At 36.4% G+C, this 18582-nt stretch overlaps 1 protein-coding gene across 7 annotated transcripts in view; it reads left to right on the forward strand.

Moving 5' to 3' along the window:
- The window catches only part of tiam2a (TIAM Rac1 associated GEF 2a), a 324201-nt gene extending 306465 nt beyond the window's left edge, over nucleotides 1-17736 (forward strand). For all 7 annotated transcript variants that reach the window (XM_051925155.1, XM_051925156.1, XM_028797416.2 and 4 more), the window contains 8 exons: nucleotides 1587-1766; nucleotides 4632-4750; nucleotides 6244-6352; nucleotides 9625-9683; nucleotides 9846-9951; nucleotides 11305-11392; nucleotides 13186-13340; nucleotides 16423-17736. In XM_051925155.1, coding sequence (XP_051781115.1) covers nucleotides 1587-1766; nucleotides 4632-4750; nucleotides 6244-6352; nucleotides 9625-9683; nucleotides 9846-9951; nucleotides 11305-11392; nucleotides 13186-13340; nucleotides 16423-17078 — 1472 coding nt within the window. In that variant the 3' untranslated portion in view covers nucleotides 17079-17736. The remainder of the gene's footprint in view (nucleotides 1-1586; nucleotides 1767-4631; nucleotides 4751-6243; nucleotides 6353-9624; nucleotides 9684-9845; nucleotides 9952-11304; nucleotides 11393-13185; nucleotides 13341-16422) is intronic.
- The last annotated feature ends 846 nt before the right edge of the window (nucleotides 17737-18582 follow it).

Consider the following 18582-nt stretch of genomic DNA (forward strand, 5'->3'; position numbering starts at 1 on the left):
CATTAAAGAGTCTTTTTCTGTTGACCAGTGTCAAAAAGGCAAAATTAAATGCACTGTGATTCAGTGTTTTATAATAATAAAATGTGAAGACTTCCAAGGGGTTGAATGTTTTATTGGTGCTGTATATATTGTCTTTAAAACATAATATAATATATAATAATTCAATTGATATTAGGTGTAGGATAGTAATTATAAAATAGGACTTAGTCCTGCATTATACCAAAGTATTAGGTGGATGGTTATACAGTATACAAATTTTGCAGTTCTTGTAGCAGTAATACAACATTAATGTGGAAAGCAGATTATTTTTCTCAATTCAAGGAATGCTTTGCTGTTAAAAAAAAATATATATATCCCTGAATATGCATCAGTTTTTCCATTGGTGTTTTTAGTTTTCAGAAAACCACTTTTATTTACTACTTTACATCATAGTACAGTTTACATTTAGGTGTAACTGTGTTATCGGCAGCATTTACAGCTTGAATCAGGTACAACGGAATATACACACTTACATTGTCAAGCCCTCTTCAGTACAGGTCAGGGTCACTGGGCTGGGAGTATGCTGTTGAAATGTTACTATCAAGTTCCACTAGGATTTATGCATCATTCCTTTAACTTTGTTTTATTTTCCTACAATAATGGGCCATTACTCCATCACACCAACATACAGTATTTTCACGTATGTTTAACTGTACCCAATTGCAATGTCTCTTTAACACTGCATTGTTTCCCTTTCCCTACAGTAATACATACTTGGTCAGAAGGATAATTATTGAAGTGAAGTGCTAGATGATAAAAGAGGAGATAAAAAGACTGCTGCCAAATACATTTAGCATAATTGCACCGGAAAAGTGCATAATGTATTGTTTTATATTCAGCTGAATGATTGTGTATATATATCCATGTCTTATTTTTGTGCTGAAAGAAAACTGAAATCTAGGTAATTGTGTATATGTGAACTGGGGCCATTGATCATTAAAGATACTGCTGGAATATTTATAGTGCTGCAGTCAAATAGCTGGATTGGGCCTTTGCCAAAACCAAATCAAGATTCAGCTCAATTTGATTTTATCTAGGTTTAACATATGACGTTTTGCTAATATATTAGTCAACCCAATAATATAAAAAGATGTATACACATTTACCAAGGGGTATTTCTTTCTCCCTTCAAGCAGAAGATTTTATATACCGTTATTCCAAAATGATATAAAAATGTTAGTTTGATTTAAGTCCTGCTATGTTTTGTTTTGCTTTACATAAAGTGTAATAGTCTGGCTTAAGGGCATTGAGCATCTGTGGAGCTTATGCACACCATTTAAAAAAAAACAAAACACATAGAACGGTATCTGTTTAATTTTATCTGAGGTTGTTTCATTTAGTTTATAATTAATTTTGTTAACAGTTACTTTTCATGTCATATTTTAAGTCCAGGTGGATATCTTTCAGTTCCATCTACTGCACTTTGGTATTTTGCTCCTTATTGGAATGGACCCTTGTTAAATAAAACATCTTAAGGGTGACAGGGCCTACACATCAAAATCCTGTGTTTTGTTTATTTTTTTTTTCTATTCCTTTGCTAATTGCAGCTAAAACAGACAGAGCCTTTAAAGAGTTCTTAGATGCAAAAAATCCCACAAAGCAGCATTCATCAACTTTGGAGTCCTATCTCATCAAACCTGTCCAGCGAGTCTTGAAGTATCCATTACTTCTACGTGAATTAGTGTCTCTAACAGATGCTGAGAGTGAGGAGCACTATCACTTAACAGGTATGTTTATGGTCACTTTCAGGCACCAACTGAAACATGAAGTTAATATAGGATGAGTGGGTTTGGCCATTTTCAAGTTGAAGTTATTGAAATAAATAGAAAAGCTTTCAGGAGAGATGTTTAAAAGCTCATAGTGCTCAAAATGCACGTTGTATGAGAGAATTTCCATTAAACGTTCAAACATATCTGCTGAAAAATTAATGAAGATGTATTTTTATTCCTTCTTTTACAATGCGTTTTATGGTAGAGTGCATTGTTTACATTTGAAGGAGATTTATTATGCTGGAGTCAGCCTTATTTATAAGAGCACTGTATTTATTTTTCCAAATAGTTATTTTCAGTTTGATGGAGTCCGGGTATTTCTACACTTCAAGAGTAAAATTTGCTGTCTTTAGATTAAGAAGAAATGATTTGTTTTTGCATGCTTCTATCTGCTTACATACTGTAGTTAATGGAAGCAAACAGCTGCTTATACAATTTTCAAGAGAGTATTTACTAAAGTGAAGCAGACCTGAACAATGACATCCAAAAGAATAGAATTATCATTACAATTATTATAGGTTAACATTAAAGTTCTCCTTGCTTGCAAACTGTCAGGTGTGTATAAAAATTAGAGAGTTGGGAAACAAACACCTGTGCAATTTTTTTAAAACGACAGAATTTAGGACAGTAATCTTTCATCAAAATGATCTCCACTTAAAGTTCCTGTGAAGCACAATGTTTTAATTGGCCAACACTCTGCCTCAAATTTAGCAAATAATACACCATTTCTGTAAATTTAAAATACACTTAAAGTTTTTGGTGTAGCTAGTAATTCGCAAGTAGTACCCTAAGATGAAGGACATTGGATATCATTCACATACATTACATCATCTTATTTGTTGCCATTTCTATTTTACGACAAATCTTTTATCACTTCCAGTGTGTCACTACAAATTGCACAATTTGATCCCAGATTTCTAAACTTATTACATCTGTAATGATAAAGAAGAAAATAAGCAATTCAGTGCTTCCCCCTGATGTACTCGTTAAGCTTATTCATATTTTTCTAGTTACATATTGATTGATTGATTGGCTATATTATTGTCCTGTAAGTCTGTATCCTTGTTTTTTATGTTTCTGCTGCTCCATGCATCTGAATTTCCCTATTTTCTAATCTAATTTCCATCCACCCTTACTTTGTACTATATGGTGGAATTGATACATAATCAATCACAAGTGATTCCGCTTTAATTGATCGAAAGCAATATACAAATTGAAATAGGCCTAGTGTATGAAAACAACAGTTTACCTCACTGGATACAATACAATACAATTTATTTTTGTATAGTCCAAAATCACACAAGAAGTGCCGCAATGGGCTTTAACAGGCCCTGCCTCTTGACAGCCCCCCAGCCTTGACTTTCTAAAAAGACAGGGAAAAACTCCCAAGAAACCCTTGTAGGGAAAAAAAATGGAAGTTCTAGTCTGTTTTGTTTTAGATGTGGGTTTTTACTTCATTCAAGTGTGTCAGTCAAAGGTTCACATGAGGTGGGGTGGAGATGTAGTTGCCTAGTATTATTAAATATTTGTGATTTTCATTTGTTTACATTGTTCACTCAAGCATTTATTGTCCTGTGTTTTTGTCAGTTGTAAGTTCAAATTTTTTTTCTAATGTATTTTTTAATGTATTAATATGGCTTTAGCCCAAAAGCTATAACCAGACAATACAGTTCTAAGACTGATTTGTGTTTTACTTTTTAAGTTATTACAACCAGCAACAGTGTTTACAGGCTGCACATTTGCATGGCCAATGCAGTCAATTTAATGCTTTGTATTTTGGGTTGTTTTGCGCCCTCTCAATATACTAACTACTATTGGCAAACAAAAAAGTGGGTCAGCTGATTTTATTTTTTTCTATAAGGTTACTACATTTCGATCAAATCAAAGCATTTCTTCAAATTTTCTGTTATAGGGGTTGTTTTTACCCCTGAATTTTGATATATATAAACATCCTTTTTTAGTGGAAACATACTGCCCTAGATGTACATCCATCCATCCATTTTCCAACCCGCTGAATCCGAACACAGGGTCACGGGGGTCTGCTGGAGCCAATCCCAGCCAACACAGGGCACAAGGCAGGAACCAATCCTGGGCAGGGTGCCAACCCACCGCAGCCTAGATGTACAATCCTGTCAAATTTCATTTTTTAAATTACATGAGAAATAGTATTTTTGTTGGAGTGAGTAAGTCAGTCAGTCAGTCAGTCAGTTGTGAATAGTACTTGGATAATGATTCCATGAACATATGTCAGGTAGTCATTTTGCTGCTTTTCTGTTTCTGTGTATAGTTTAAAATGGCTTTGTTTTACTAATAGGTTCCTTTCTCTGTAGAATGCTAATGATACTTACAAACCATGCTTTGTTGGTGACTCATCCTTTTTTAATAGATTTGGTAACTATTGTGTATTCCAGTATAGTCTCTGACAGAAAATATTGTTAAAAGCTATTTGCATATTTATTTAATCTAGGTTGACAAAATAATATTGAAAGTAGATTTTTAGTATTTTGGCCAACTTTCATGTCTGACCATTTAAAGAATAAAATCTTGGTATGAAACCCATTATTCTGACTTGTTTTTTGTTCCCCTCTGTATTGTTTGTGATTACTTATTGAAATGCATAAGGTATGAATATTAAGAGAGTTTTCATACGTGATGATATTTCCTTAACTATGAGATGCTGCTTTATCCAGAGTAGGCAAGGTGTTCTTTTTTTTTCTATAAATACAGTATGTGCTCTGGTTTTCAACAAATACAGAGTAGAGGTTGTAAAAGGCTTACTATGTAAAACAAAAACTTAACACTATTGTATATTTCTGTTTTCAGAGGCACTTAAAGCAATGGAAAAAGTAGCAAGTCATATTAATGAGATGCAGAAGATCTATGAAGATTTTGGAACTGTATTTGATCAATTGGTTGCGGAGCAAAGTGGACCCGAAAAAGAGGTACAGGGCTTTTTCAGTAATAGTAAAAGTAATGTAAGTGCCATTTTACAGTGCTTTATTTGGTTAAAGGTTGTTTTTTCCGTGTCAATTGTGAACTATATTTGATGTAAATTATGCAAAGCAGTATATTGACTGATTACATACAAAAAACATCAAATATTTTCTAAGTGTTTAGCAAAAATGGTTTGCAAGCATCCATATACCACAAAAAGGTGGGCCCTTACAGGCACTGTTGGAAGCTAATTTATAATGCAGCTTATAAGTTATCTTTCAGTGAATATGGATTACTTAAAAACACATGGTGGATTTTGATTTGTGAGTTCTTGATTTGCTTAAACTGAATTATATAATTTGATCTCCACCGATAGCTATCAGAGTACCAGCTACTGTAGGTGTGCGCCAAAATTCTTTTTTACTACGGATTCAGATTTAAAATGTGTTTATATACACATGTCTACTGATGGAAATTAGTTTTTTGAATTTTTTGAGCTTTGTATGTAGTGTATGTCATGTTAACTACTCGGGCTGAACCTGTAAACATATGCAGTACTTGCAGGAAATGCATATTGAGGCTAATGAAGCAATCACATTGCAGAATTTTCAAAAACTTGAAAGTACTTTCAGGAAGTTACAACAGAGTGCAAAAAGTGAGTGTTCTTGTGATATTTGGTTTACAAATCCATGTAAGCAGGGATGAAAATTGTAAATGCTTGCTAAGTCTCAGTAAAATCAGCTATGACTTCTATCTTGTGCTGCTTCCTTTTCAAGTCTGAGCCTTAAGGATGTTACTACTGCTACTACTATATTGCTCACCTTTATTTTGATAGTGCCAGCTTTTAAAATATTTTGGCACTTTTTTATTTTCTAATTTTTTGTGTTAAAATTTATAAGGCCATTGCACACTCCTTTCAGCCCAAGACACTCCTTTACCTCATATTTTGTCAAACGGCTGATCTCAATTAGCTATGGGAAAACTAAACACAACTGGTGATACAATTACAAAATTAATTGAAGTGAGACTGACAGCAGGAGGATGTGATGACACGGCATAAAGTGAACTAGGGAGGGAATCTTGCCGACATTGGAATAGATTTTAGATAAACCCAACACATGTCAAAACCTGAAATATGCCAGGTCAGTTGTACAGTCACTGGACATGCATGAAAACATTGTATATGTAAAAGGACTTGAATCTGAAAGACACAAACAGACAAGTCTGTTTAAAAGTTAAAAGTCTGTTTTTAGTATAGGTCGCTAAGTAAGCAGAAAGTGAAAAACATGTCTTGGGAAGCGTGATGCATGATAAGGTTTCATAGAGGTTACATGCAGGGACAATACATTACAAAAAGTTTGGTTTGTTAACCTTTAATTTGCTTTTTTGGTTGTTGGTTTGTTGCTCCTCAATGTCCTGGTGTCAGAAGAGAAACCCGTAAAAATTGTTTTATTTTTCATGCCCATATGTTAAACACTCTATTTTTGTTTCTACAACACAGGTCACAGAGATTTCCATGGGAGAGTTCCTCATGCATTCATCGGTTGTCTGGCTGAACCCTTTCCCATCTTTGGGCCGTCTGAGAAAAGATCCTGAGCTTACCGTATTTGGTAAGTTTATTAAAGATAATGAAGCATGCATCAATTTTTAACACACCTTTAAATAAAATTAGTAATAATTACACTTTTTTGTTGTGATCTCTGTCAAATCATAAGTACATATAAACACTATTGCTCTTTCTGCTTGTTAACCTCAAAGTAAAAAAAATTGATCACAAAAAAAGTATTGCTGGGATGTGCCTTCACAAAGACTCTAGCACAATACTCATAAAGAGATATTATCTTCAAATCGAACAAAAATGTATTCTTCTCTAAAAAAAACAAACCCACTTCGACGTGACTTCAAGTTTGAGAAATATACAGTGTCAAGCTTAGTACTCTCATATTCTGTGTGGACATGATATGTGCAAGCATACACATTCATTCAAAGCTGATGGTGGTGGTTTTATTCCTAAGCATCTGCCACACTGTTTGAACTCAAGCTTTTCAGCTGCTCTACAAATGTGTCCCCATGTATCAGTTATCACTTTAAGGTGAAAGCACATGTGTTAAATAAAATTCATTCAGGCACTGCTAATTTGGCTAATCTTGTCAAACTACTTGCACTATGTCTTGCTCCACTGGGCTTCAGACTGACACATTACCTTATGCTAGTACATGCCCATGTCAGCATGCTAGCATCATTTGTGTATGTGTACCTTTATTTCTCTACATTAGTAACCAAGTTCCATTCTTAGTCAGGTAAATGTCACTATGGTGTTTGCACATTCTCCATCTCCCACCCTTTTTTCTTCAGTTACTTTGCTCTTGTTAATAATTTGACTCTGAACAAGTGAGAGGTCACGTATTCCATGTGTCTGTTTTTCTCTGTCTTTCGAAATTGCTACAAAAACATCAAGTACACAAAAACAACTCTTCACTTTTTTGTAGTTTGCTGAAACTATTAAATTTAAATTATTCCCCCCATCAAACAACAGTCTATACCCCATAATGACAAAGTGAGAACAGGATTTTAGAAATGTTGGTGAAATATCACATTGCCACAGGTATCCAGACCCTTCATGCAGTGCTTAGTTGAAACACTTTTGGCAGTGATTATGGCAAGGAGACTTCTTGGGTTTGATGTGTTATATGCTTTGCATACCTGGATTTGTGGATTTCTGCCATTTTTCTCTGAAGATCCTCTATTAGATTTGATGAAGCTCATAAGTGGACAGTTATTTTCAGGTCTGTTCTGAGATTTGGCCAAGTCCAAGTTTAGGAAGGGCCACTTGGTGACATTCCCAGAATTATCTGTAAGCCACTCATGATTTGTTTTTGCTTAGTGCTCATTGTCCTGTGGGTAAGTTGAACTTTTGCCCAACCTGTTGTCACGTGCAGCACGTTTAATTGAGGATTTGTTTGTACTTTTTCCTCAGCCCTAACTAGTCTCCAAGTCCCTGCTGCTATATGGGTATTTGTTAATCATACATTTTCTGGATCATTTGTATATTGCATTTATCAGCCATACACTGTATAAAGATCCCTTTGAACTGTTAAATGTCCTATGTCAATTGAAATGACAAAGAAACTTGACATCTGTGAATTATTCTTGCAGATATTCCAAAGTGGATGTGATCCACTTAGAAATGCTTCCACTACCTGATATACTCTGTAAGAGCACAAATGTTCCCTCCTGACTAATAGTTGTTGAGCTTCTTAACACAGGCACACATTATAAAAAGTTAACAGTCTCAAACCTGCTTAATCCAGTTAAATGTTTTGAGATGTTAGAAGTCATCCTGGGAGCACTGGGTGCAAGGTAGGAATACAGTTTTGAAGAGGCTCCATTTAATTGCAGAGTCATATGACTATATATGAGATCAATTTAAAGTCCCAAATTCACCTACACCACACATGTTTAGTACGAGTATATGTAGTATGGAAAAGAGATGAAATTCATAAATCAAGGCAAAGGATCACATAAACTCCTTTGCACTCTTCATTTTCTGAACTGACTATTCAATAAATAACCAAAACACACTTAAATTAATAAACAGTACAGTAAGACTTATTCATATCACAAGGATAATAGGTGATGGAAAATATGCATGTCTTGATAAACACAAAATACAAATCTGATTTGCCTTGTTTTCTTTCCCCATCTCTCTATAAAGAGGACACAAACTTCTTAAGAGTTATCCTTTCTGTTTTTAAGTTTTGTCCAAAAAATTGCCAAATGAAATATCATTCAGTCCAGACTGGCATTTAAAATTCTTTTGTAAGGTTTCTGGTATGGTAGTTGGATTAAATGAGAAAGTTATGGTTATTAGCAAGTAATGCATTTGTGAAATATCTCCTGTTGTTTTTTGCAAATACGACAAATTAAAAAATTTTCTAAACAGCAAGACTATACTTCCTTAGTTTAAAAGGGAAGACAAGTCAATCTATTAGGATAAAAAAAGTAGTACGACTTCTTCTTGATATGTCCCGCACTGGGTTTTCACAAGATGTAATTTGCAGTCTGATGGTTGTTTGTGCAACTGCAAGGGCTGCATCTTCTTCTTCTTTCGGCTGCTCCTGTTAGGGGTTGCCATAGCGGATCATCTTCTTCCATGTCTTTCTGTCCTCTACATCTTGTTCTGTTACACCCATCACCTGCATGTCCTCTCTCACCCCATCCATAAACCTTCGCTTAGGCCTTCCTCTTTTCCTCTTCCCTGGCAGCTCTATCCTTAGTATCCTTCTCCCAATATACATAGCATCTCTCCTCTGCACATGTCCAAACCAACGCAATCTCTCCTCTCTGACTTTGTCTCCCAACCGTCCAACTTGAGCTGACCCTCTAATGTACTCATTTCTAATCCTATCCATTCTCGTCACACCCAGTGCAAATCTTAGCATCTTTAACTCTGCTACCTCCAGTTCTGTCTCCTGCTTTCTGGTCAGTGCCACCGTGTCCAACCCATACAATATGTATGAAAAATATTTATTATTAAGAGTTTGTTGATGAGGTAATGTGACAGCTCAAAGCAAGGAACAATTGAATTGTTACAGTTTGAGTGTCATTTATAGTGTTTTAGTCTGAGTATATGTATGAGGATCCTTTTTTCATTTTCCAAGGTAAATTGTTGTTTTGTTGTTTTATGTATTGACAAAATGTAATTTTTTTTAATTTACAGACTTCCTTTATAAATGCTTAGAAAGCAAAAAATAAGAATTGCTAAGTATTTACAATGGTGACATTGGTGTATTTTGTTCCAGCATTGACAGTATACTGTTTGACATAGATTTATATGTGAACTGGTGTATCTGTTTACATTATTTGATTTTTTGTATTGCAGTTTTTAAGAAAGCTGTGATTTTGGTGTACAGAGAGAGTAACAAGCTTAAAAAGAAAATGGTAAGTGTTTCCTGTTACGTACAAACCAAAATGAGCGATAAGAATGTTAATATTTGATAGTGTATTATAGGCCAACTCACAGTGCAACCATGGTCATCTTTGTATGTGGATCTTTTTTCTGGAGACAGCCAAAATTAACTGTGTATAAATTTTGTTTGAAAGCACGCAAACACCAGAGCAGCCTACATCCATGGTGATTTGGACCCATTTAAATTTCGATGGCTAATACCATTATCTGCTCTTCAAGTCAGACTTGGAAATGCCTCTGGTATGTGTTCAAAGTATCATCTTTACTGATTACTTTCCAATTTGTCATAAACTTTGCCACCTTTATTGTTTAATTAGAAATTAGCTTGTTGTATATGGATTCATATCTGTGTATTTTTGTATGTGTGTGCGTGTGTATATATCTTTATACTATATGTGTATATGTATATATGTATGTATGTGTGTGTATGTATGTGTATATATAGCTATATATTATCTCAGTGTGGATGCTTGGTGGCGCTGTTGCCCACCTTTACCCCAACAGACAGTACACAAGACACATGATAAAATCACTAAGAAGTAATTTTAATTTTTTTTTTCAATATTGTGCCCCAAAGCACCACAACCACACAATAAACAATAAATCAATAATCACTAATACAATTCTCTTCTCCCAGCAGCTCCGTCACACTCCCAACTCCGGCTCACTTGCTGGGTCTCCACTAGTCCTTTATATAGTCCTTGACCCGGAAGTACTTCTGTCCTTTTGTCCCTGTGATTCCCCAGCACTTCCGGGTCAGATGCAGAAGACTTGTATTTTCTTCAGCCTGGAAGTACTTCTGTCCTTCCGTCCCCATGACTTGTGAGTACTTCCGGGATATATTGGAAACAGAAGTCTCTGTGTCTCCCTGCAGCGTCCCCTGAACCCAGCAGGGCTATGAAGCCAAACTCCCATCTCCCATAGTGCCCTGTGGGAATCTGGGGCACTGCTAAGCTGCAGGGAAGTCGCCATCTAGCGTCCTGGGGGTTTCAGCTGGTTTGAACTACCGACAGTTCATCACAATATATATATTGGCGGAGTGGTGGCTCTGAGGCTAGGGATCTGCACTGGCAATCGGAAGGTTGCCGGTTCGAATCCCGTAAATGCCAATAGGGACTCTGCTCTGTTGGGCCCTTCAGCAAGGTCCTTAACCTGCAATTGCTGAGCGCTTTGAGTAGTGAGAAAAGCGCTATATAAATGCAAAGAATTATTATTATTATTATTATATATATATATGTATGTATGTGTGTATGTATGTATTTGTATGATAAAACATGGAAGTATATTACTTTGTTGTTAATAGTTTGCAAAGCAGTTAAGTCATGAAGCTTTATGATGCTTTCTTATAAAGTTTTTTATGCACATAAGCACTGGCTATTGTAGGTTCAGAAAATGCACAGATGAAATGTTTTTAACAGAAAATTAAGGCTTGCATAATTAACTTCTTCTTTGTTGCCTCATTTGTAAATTACAAAGAAATAGTAATCTGCTTTATATGAACAGTCTAAAAGGTAAAGTGCTTTAAAAGGTATGAAAGTGCCAAAATCAAATTTAAGATGCCATTATAGCCTTTTTACTTTACATTTTATGCAGGTACTGACACCAATTGCTTTTGGGAACTGGTTCACACAAAATCTGAAATTGAGGGACGTCCTGAAACAGTTTTCCAACTGTGTAGCAGGTAAACATCCAGTTATATAGAAGTCACTCACTCCCTATCACATATCCTGCGTTTTATCTAATGAGACAGATATGTCACTGCTAATGTTCAGCTGATGGCGTACTGGAGATGTGTGGTATAATTGCTGTGAAAGTCATGCTGACTGAGCGCAACAAAGCATAGCATGGAAAATTGTTAGGGCATCACTGAGGTATGGGTGAGGAATTTTTAATAAAGTAGCTGGTCTTTAGAATAAACTTCAATTTTTAGATTATCTTGTTTGACCTCCAAGGCCTGTTCCATCCATTTTTGTGATTACTCAGATTTAGGAAGCAACATACAGTAATCTACACACATTTTACACGTGGCTGTTAGGAGATGTGCCATGACATTCGCATTATCTTCATTTATTGTCTGTATCTTATTTACAGACCTTTACCGAATACTGCATTCTTTATACATTACAGTATTCTGGGATGAAGGGTGATAAAAAATGTGCAACTTTTGTTCATTTCCGAGAAAAGTATACAAGTGTGCAGTACACTGGATTTAATTAGTTTACGTTCTTTAAAGACCTGTGTTGTCAGAAGGCAGGCATTTTACTCTGATGAAGAATATTGTTAAAACAGTCTATTGTACTGTATGTGATTAATGACTTTGCTTATTTTAAAACTATTAAATTATAGATTGAAAGGACTGTTTTGGTGCTGAACTGCTACCTATAATAACTTGACAGATGTGTTATTGGAGCTATTTTGAAAACAAATCTACAGCAAGGGAGGATTGGCGTGTTTGTTTCTTGCATTCTTTTTTTGGGGGGGGAAAGAATTGTCCATTTTCTGACTCCTCAGAATAGTAAAGTGGTTAAGTACGTGCTAGTCGAGTTAGGCAGGCCTTTGTACCCATTTGTGTGTTGGTTTTTTTTGCGGGGATTTCTTCTTGTGTTGAGTGACACCAGCAACTCCAAAATATCATTTGGATTATGTTTTTCATTTTAAGAACTGAAGGGTGCATGATTTTGCTTACATTGCACAGACTGCTGCATCAAACTGGTAGTATTTTTGCTGTTATAATTCTGTACAATGTTTTACTGTCAATCAAATTGCAGCATTAAGAATACTGTTTTTTCTGTGTAATTACCTTTCTCTATATTCTCCAAATCGCAAAGATCTTAAAGTTCTGCCACTTAAGGATGCTAAAATGGTAACTGCACTACACAGTTGAAAATATTTAAGTGATTGTTATACAAGTCTACTTTACATTTATTAAATTGTCTTCTCTTCCCAAGTGAGTAATCCTACTCCATTTAATTATCTTAATTCATTTGTAAATGCATGACCATTTGCATATGCATGAGGATTTTTTCTTACCTGCTATATTAAACTTCTACTTATCAATTTATATTTTATATTGTAGAGATTATTATACATTTATTTAGCATTTTTTCCATTTTGTAGATATTTCCAGAACAAGTAAGCTAAATACACTGTATTTTATTTAAACCATAAGCAACAAGATGTACATAACTAACTTAACAACTAGAGTTGGATATTTATTAAATCCAACCAAACCTGAGCTAGACACACACTACACACTACAGTATGCTAGTGTTTAATTGTTGTGTTTTGTGTAGAGTAACCAGAACATAAATTAGTTCTAAGTCTATTGTTTTGAATACTTAACCAGAATACCTAAGGGATGACTTCCATATTGCTTTATTGACAGGGGGTACAGGTTTGGCATGCCCAAGTGTGTTTCTTTGTTATGTCTTTGTTTGATGAATTTTACACTGCCATTTTTATTGCTTCCTTTAGTGTACCAGAAACCAAGGCAAATACAATCAAGGCAATCCGTTCAATCCTACGGGAGAGCCTTCGACGAAACCTAAAATGTGACATCCCCTTAGAGAAGAGTTGCAAAGAGCACATTGTACCATTGCGAACTACTAAGCCAATGTCGGCAAGAATTGGTGAGTTTACTTTGATGTCAAAGATGTTACTGGATTCAGATTTTCTTTATTTTGTAATATCCTAACTGTCCCTTTCCTAAATTATTCTACTAGATTCTATCTATTCTACTTATTCTTCCCACTACTACAAAATATATACATTTCTTCATCTTCATCAATACACAATTCGTGGAATGACTACCATTTTGAAAGTCTCTTTGTTCCAATAAAATTTGAACACCTTGGACATCGGGTAAATTTCAATTCCCTATGTCCTCATCTACCAGGCTACTTAAGGTGAAGGTATTTATTAATGCTTGTTACATGGCTGCTTTAGGTAGCTTGCTATCCTTAAAAGGGCTGCTCACCATCACCGAGTTGGAATACTTTTTTTTACTTTGGTGGGCCTTGTCATTTTTATAGGCCCCTTGCAAGTGACTTTTAAGATGTTTGATACTTTTCATCCCCGACTGATAAAACATGTCAGCACCGTTGCATTGCCCTCCCTTCTTCCTTGAAATGGCAAACACACTCTTCGATACGCTTATCTGTTGCAGGCCTGTGGCTGGTGATAGAAGCACAACAGTTAGGGTCTTGAGTTCATCATTGTCAGGGTTGCACAGCAGAGATGTTAATGTAAGTTCTGTGCTGGCTTGCAATGTAGCAGGTATATTAAATGCGGCATTATTATTATTTCACAAAGTCTCCAATGTCTTCTGACTCTTGGTGGGCCCTTTAAGGTTTGCTTTGATCGGTGCTGCCTCAGATGGCTATTTCTTGTGAACTCAGCCCATATTGTCTTCCCTTACATGGACCTGGGGACTTGAAGATTGGTTTGAGTTACTCTGTACCAGCAGATACGTGTACTGGTGACCCACACCAGACCCACAATGCTTCAATTGCCCTGACCTGTACATTTTGTGACCAACATATGGTCAATTTCACATATGACTAAATAACTGGTCCCAAATGGAACTATCAGTCGGTGCATGACTGTACTGTATATCATCTCTTTATAAACATGAATAAATACTTCAGTTTTATAGCCACCTAATGACCTATTTTTGATACTCGCCTTCAGCATTAAATTCACAGCTAGGTGTTGGTGTTTCCTGCATTCATGTAGACAGATATGCAGAAGTGAATGACCTGCTCACTAGGTTGTAGCCATTCTGATCAAACTGGAGGCTTTCTTAGAATTACTTACTTGTGATTTTGATCAACATCAATTAGATTTAAGTCATTAAAGAATAGCAGGGTTTTTCTTTGCTCTGTAATGTTTTAATATCACAGCCAACTGTTGTTTATAAGCAGTAGTTTATGTTTTCAAGAGCATAAAAAAACAATAAGGTTCATTGCAGTATTTATATGTGTAAAGGTCCCATTTTCTCATAGAAGCTCTGCACACAGACAAGAACCTGTGGTCTATAAAATTTAGTCCTGTTCTAATGGACAATCCTATAACTTTCCAAAAGTTATCAGTGATGTTTCCCAGCCCAGATAAAGAGCCATGTCTAATTCGTACCGTTTTCAAAACTTAATAATTACTGCTGTCTGTTTTGTCTTGGGAGGGTCCTAGGGTGACCCTGTTCTCTCCTTTTAAAATCTTTTATTATGTAGACCTTAACAGAATTTTTCAAGGCCCACAGTCTTACCACACTGTCAGGACTGACCGCTGTTGTAAAGGAAAGAGGAAAGTGCTGAACTACATCTGCAGTCTCAGGAAATCAGATGGAGTATCAGAACAGTCAGTAGAAAACGTTCCTCATTTATTCATGTATTATAGATAATACGCCTAAAATAATAAAGTACAAATGTGAGAGTTGACAAATAATTATAATAATATAACATGATTCATGTTAAGCATCCAATATGCTTAGATTACCAGGTGGCTTCCTGTCTTAATATGTTGATTAGTCTCTGGTCCTATGTGGTCTGGCATGGCCTGTGGTCCAGCATGCTATCTAAATAGTGCAGTAGAAATGGCTCCTCCTCAGGATTAAAAATGGTAGGGACACTTTGCCTTTATGTCAGCCCTTAATTTAAATTTGTCCTGTCTTCCTAGGCAGACAGACTCAGCCTCCATTCCACCCATGCTCTCCTTCCTGGAGTTGCAACAGGTATCATACATTTTACCTATCTGTCCTATTTATGAAAGCCAAATTTCCCCCAGGGGACAAATAAAGTTCTGTCTGTCTATTTCTGGCCTCACCGGCCTGTTAAGAGCTTTTCGTCTCAGCCCTTCTGTATTCCCCCAGGCTAGCTGACCAGTCAGTTTGAGATTTTATCTATACAGTGATCCCCCACCTATCGTGAAGGTTACGTTCCAGACCCATCAGCGATAGGTGAAAATCCGTGATATAGAAAGACCAAATAAATAAACATTTTTTATAGTTTAAGCCTTAAAATACCCCTCCCACACGCTTTATACACATGTAAACTTGTAATGGCGAGCGACATCCGCGTAATGCTTTCTTTCCCGAAGCATATCCAGGAATTTTACCTTCGCCTGAATGGTCAAGGTCTTCTCTGGCGCTTAGGCTCACTACTACCAGAAGGCTTAGAAGATGCAGGATGCTTGGGAGCCATCGTAAGGCTTAAACCAAAACCAAAAGTTCACAAAAAGTTTGCTCACAACAATCGGACCACAAGCAAGGTACGTAATACGCAGAGAAGTGAGATGCGTCGGGGACCCATGCTCACTGTTCTTACTAGATTACACCATGTAAGCAGCAGCCAATCAGCGTCCAAGAGAATGAAAATCCTGCTCTGATTGGTTGAGTCTTCTCTTTCAGCCAATAACGGGCCTTGTAAGAAATCATCTGGGTACTGTAACACGAAACTCTTTGTCTACCGTAGTGTACAATGAACGTATAAAATTAGATATGTTCCACAGAAAAATCAGCGATATAGCGGGGGCGCGATAGCTGAACTGTGGGGGGTCACTGTACTACTTTTCACCTATAGTTGTGTTCACCTATCATATTGTTATATGCTTTCCATTAAAACATATCCCCTCTGAATTTGTGCTTTTAGTTGAACAGTCCTAAGCTGTAATTAAATAATGTTTAGTAAACCATTTTCTTTTTACCTGGCTTCACAGGGTCTTCACGAGCCTCCTGGTTGTCTAAACACCTAAGCACTGAAGTTACCATCAGCAATGAGATGCTCAAAGGAAGCCTCATAGATTCTGATGAAGGAAGTCTAAGCAGCAGTACACAGAGCAGTGGATGCCACACGACCGATGCCAATCTTGAATCCAGCCAATCCACCCACGTGACCAAACAGAAAAATGTCCACATAGACCTTTCTGATGATAACACTGTCAAGGAGTCAGACATTTTGAGTGACGATGATGACTATTGTGAAACAACAAAGAAAGAGTCTCCAACTAGTGACATTGAATCCCACTTTCAAAGACTGTCACTATCAGATGATGGAAAAAGGGAAAGCCAACAAAACATGCATGTTCAAGTAGAATCGGAGGAGCCGGAAGTGCAAAGGAAACAACCTAAGCTTGTGCGAGCACATTACTGTGCAATCAGGCGAAAAGGAAACAGTCTTCGAAGAAACAAAGGAATTTTGTTAGCTATGAAAGAGCACAGTCGGTCTTTGGACAGCCAGTCGGAGAGCACTAGCTTGGATTTAAATGCTCTTCTGGAGCGCGAGTTTAGTGTTCAAAGCCTGACCTCTGTCGTTAATGAAGACTGTTTCTATGAAACACCTTGTGACTATGCAAAGCCAACAACTCCTCTATAGGAAACAGTCTTTCTTTTTTTCTTTTTGAAGTGTTTTTCAGTGAATGAAGAAATTTTTAGTTCCCTGTTTCTGCAGAATGGAGTGAAATGTACTTTGAGATGGCCTTGAATTCTTTATTACAGGACTTTGCCTTGCTGTTATTGTGCACTAAAAAGGACACATTTTGCCTACATTTTAAAATTAGAAGTTATTTTCTAATATGTTTTACTGGGAAGAGTGTTGTTTATTTATTAATAGTTTTATTTAGAAAGGTTGTTTTTATTGGAATAGCTTATTGATGTTCTTGCCGACAGATTCCTAATGTAACATTTGTTTTGTTGTAAATTATACTCAAAATGAGACATTACAAGCACTGTCTTTTCCTCTTTATTGGCTTCATCTGTGCAGTTTTGGAGTAACTTTAAGAACACTTTGTCTCAAGATTTGTAAAATAAATTAAGTTATTGCATAGCTGGGCAACAGCTCTTCTAGTTATCTATGGCAAGGACTCGACTTTAATGTATTGGTTTAAATGTTCAGGTTATAACTGTATATTGTGTTTTCTGGAACAAAACTGTACTGTAACTTGTTAGATATTTTGTACACTTTCTACTTGTTTCTGACATTGTACAGCTACAGCAAAGTGCTCTAGTTTGCAATAAATACACTGTCTACAAAATGTTACATTTTTAACACAATTCAAGTGCCCCACTTTATGTTAATATGGTTTGGGGCCTGTTCTTGGACATTTTGTGTTAGTTTTGCTCAGAATCTGACAGTTTTTAACGGCATATGTGATGTAACAGATGCTAATTTTACAACTGTACACTTTTTATGGGTTGCGCAAAGAGGGTCTTCATTTTTATTAGTTAAGTGCTGCATTAATCTGTCTATCAACTTGCTTACTCCTTGTGGGGGCAGGATAGACAGTTCAGGACTGGACAAGACATCAGTCCACAGCATCTTAAAGTCATCCGTTCATTCTGCGATTCTGAAAGCTGTGGGATTGGTAAATCAATATTTGGACTAAACCAAATAATCCCAAGTGTGTCGTGTTTGTGGTGAAAAAATTGATTGACTTTAACTTCATGTCTTATCCTAACTTCATCCTAACTTCAAGGTAAGGTAGTCCTACTTGCTAATTGTGGTGTGTTGATTATGAATTTCATGGTACTCTGTCCACATAACAGTAATGACCGCATAAACCTATGACTGTTGGAAAACTTCAACCTGCTTATTGAGGGGTGGCGGAATGTTAAGGTTCTAAGATGGGGAAAAGATCAGCTGAACCAATGGCTTAAGATTTCCATGCACAATTAGCATGGAAGAACAGTCTGGACCAAAGGACAACATGAAAGGTGCAAAACAAGTAGTTGACATTCCGTGCTGTGAAAAGGTAAGTAAGGTAAGTTTTATTTTTTAACACATGTAGTATAACGGCATCCTGACCAGGATGGAACAGGGAACCTTACCTGGCCAGGAAGCCAGTACTAAGGAAGGCCTGATGGAGACAACAGTTTGTGGA

Source organism: Erpetoichthys calabaricus, chromosome 3 (assembly GCF_900747795.2).
Source record: "Erpetoichthys calabaricus chromosome 3, fErpCal1.3, whole genome shotgun sequence".
Lineage (NCBI taxonomy): Eukaryota > Metazoa > Chordata > Cladistia > Polypteriformes > Polypteridae > Erpetoichthys > Erpetoichthys calabaricus.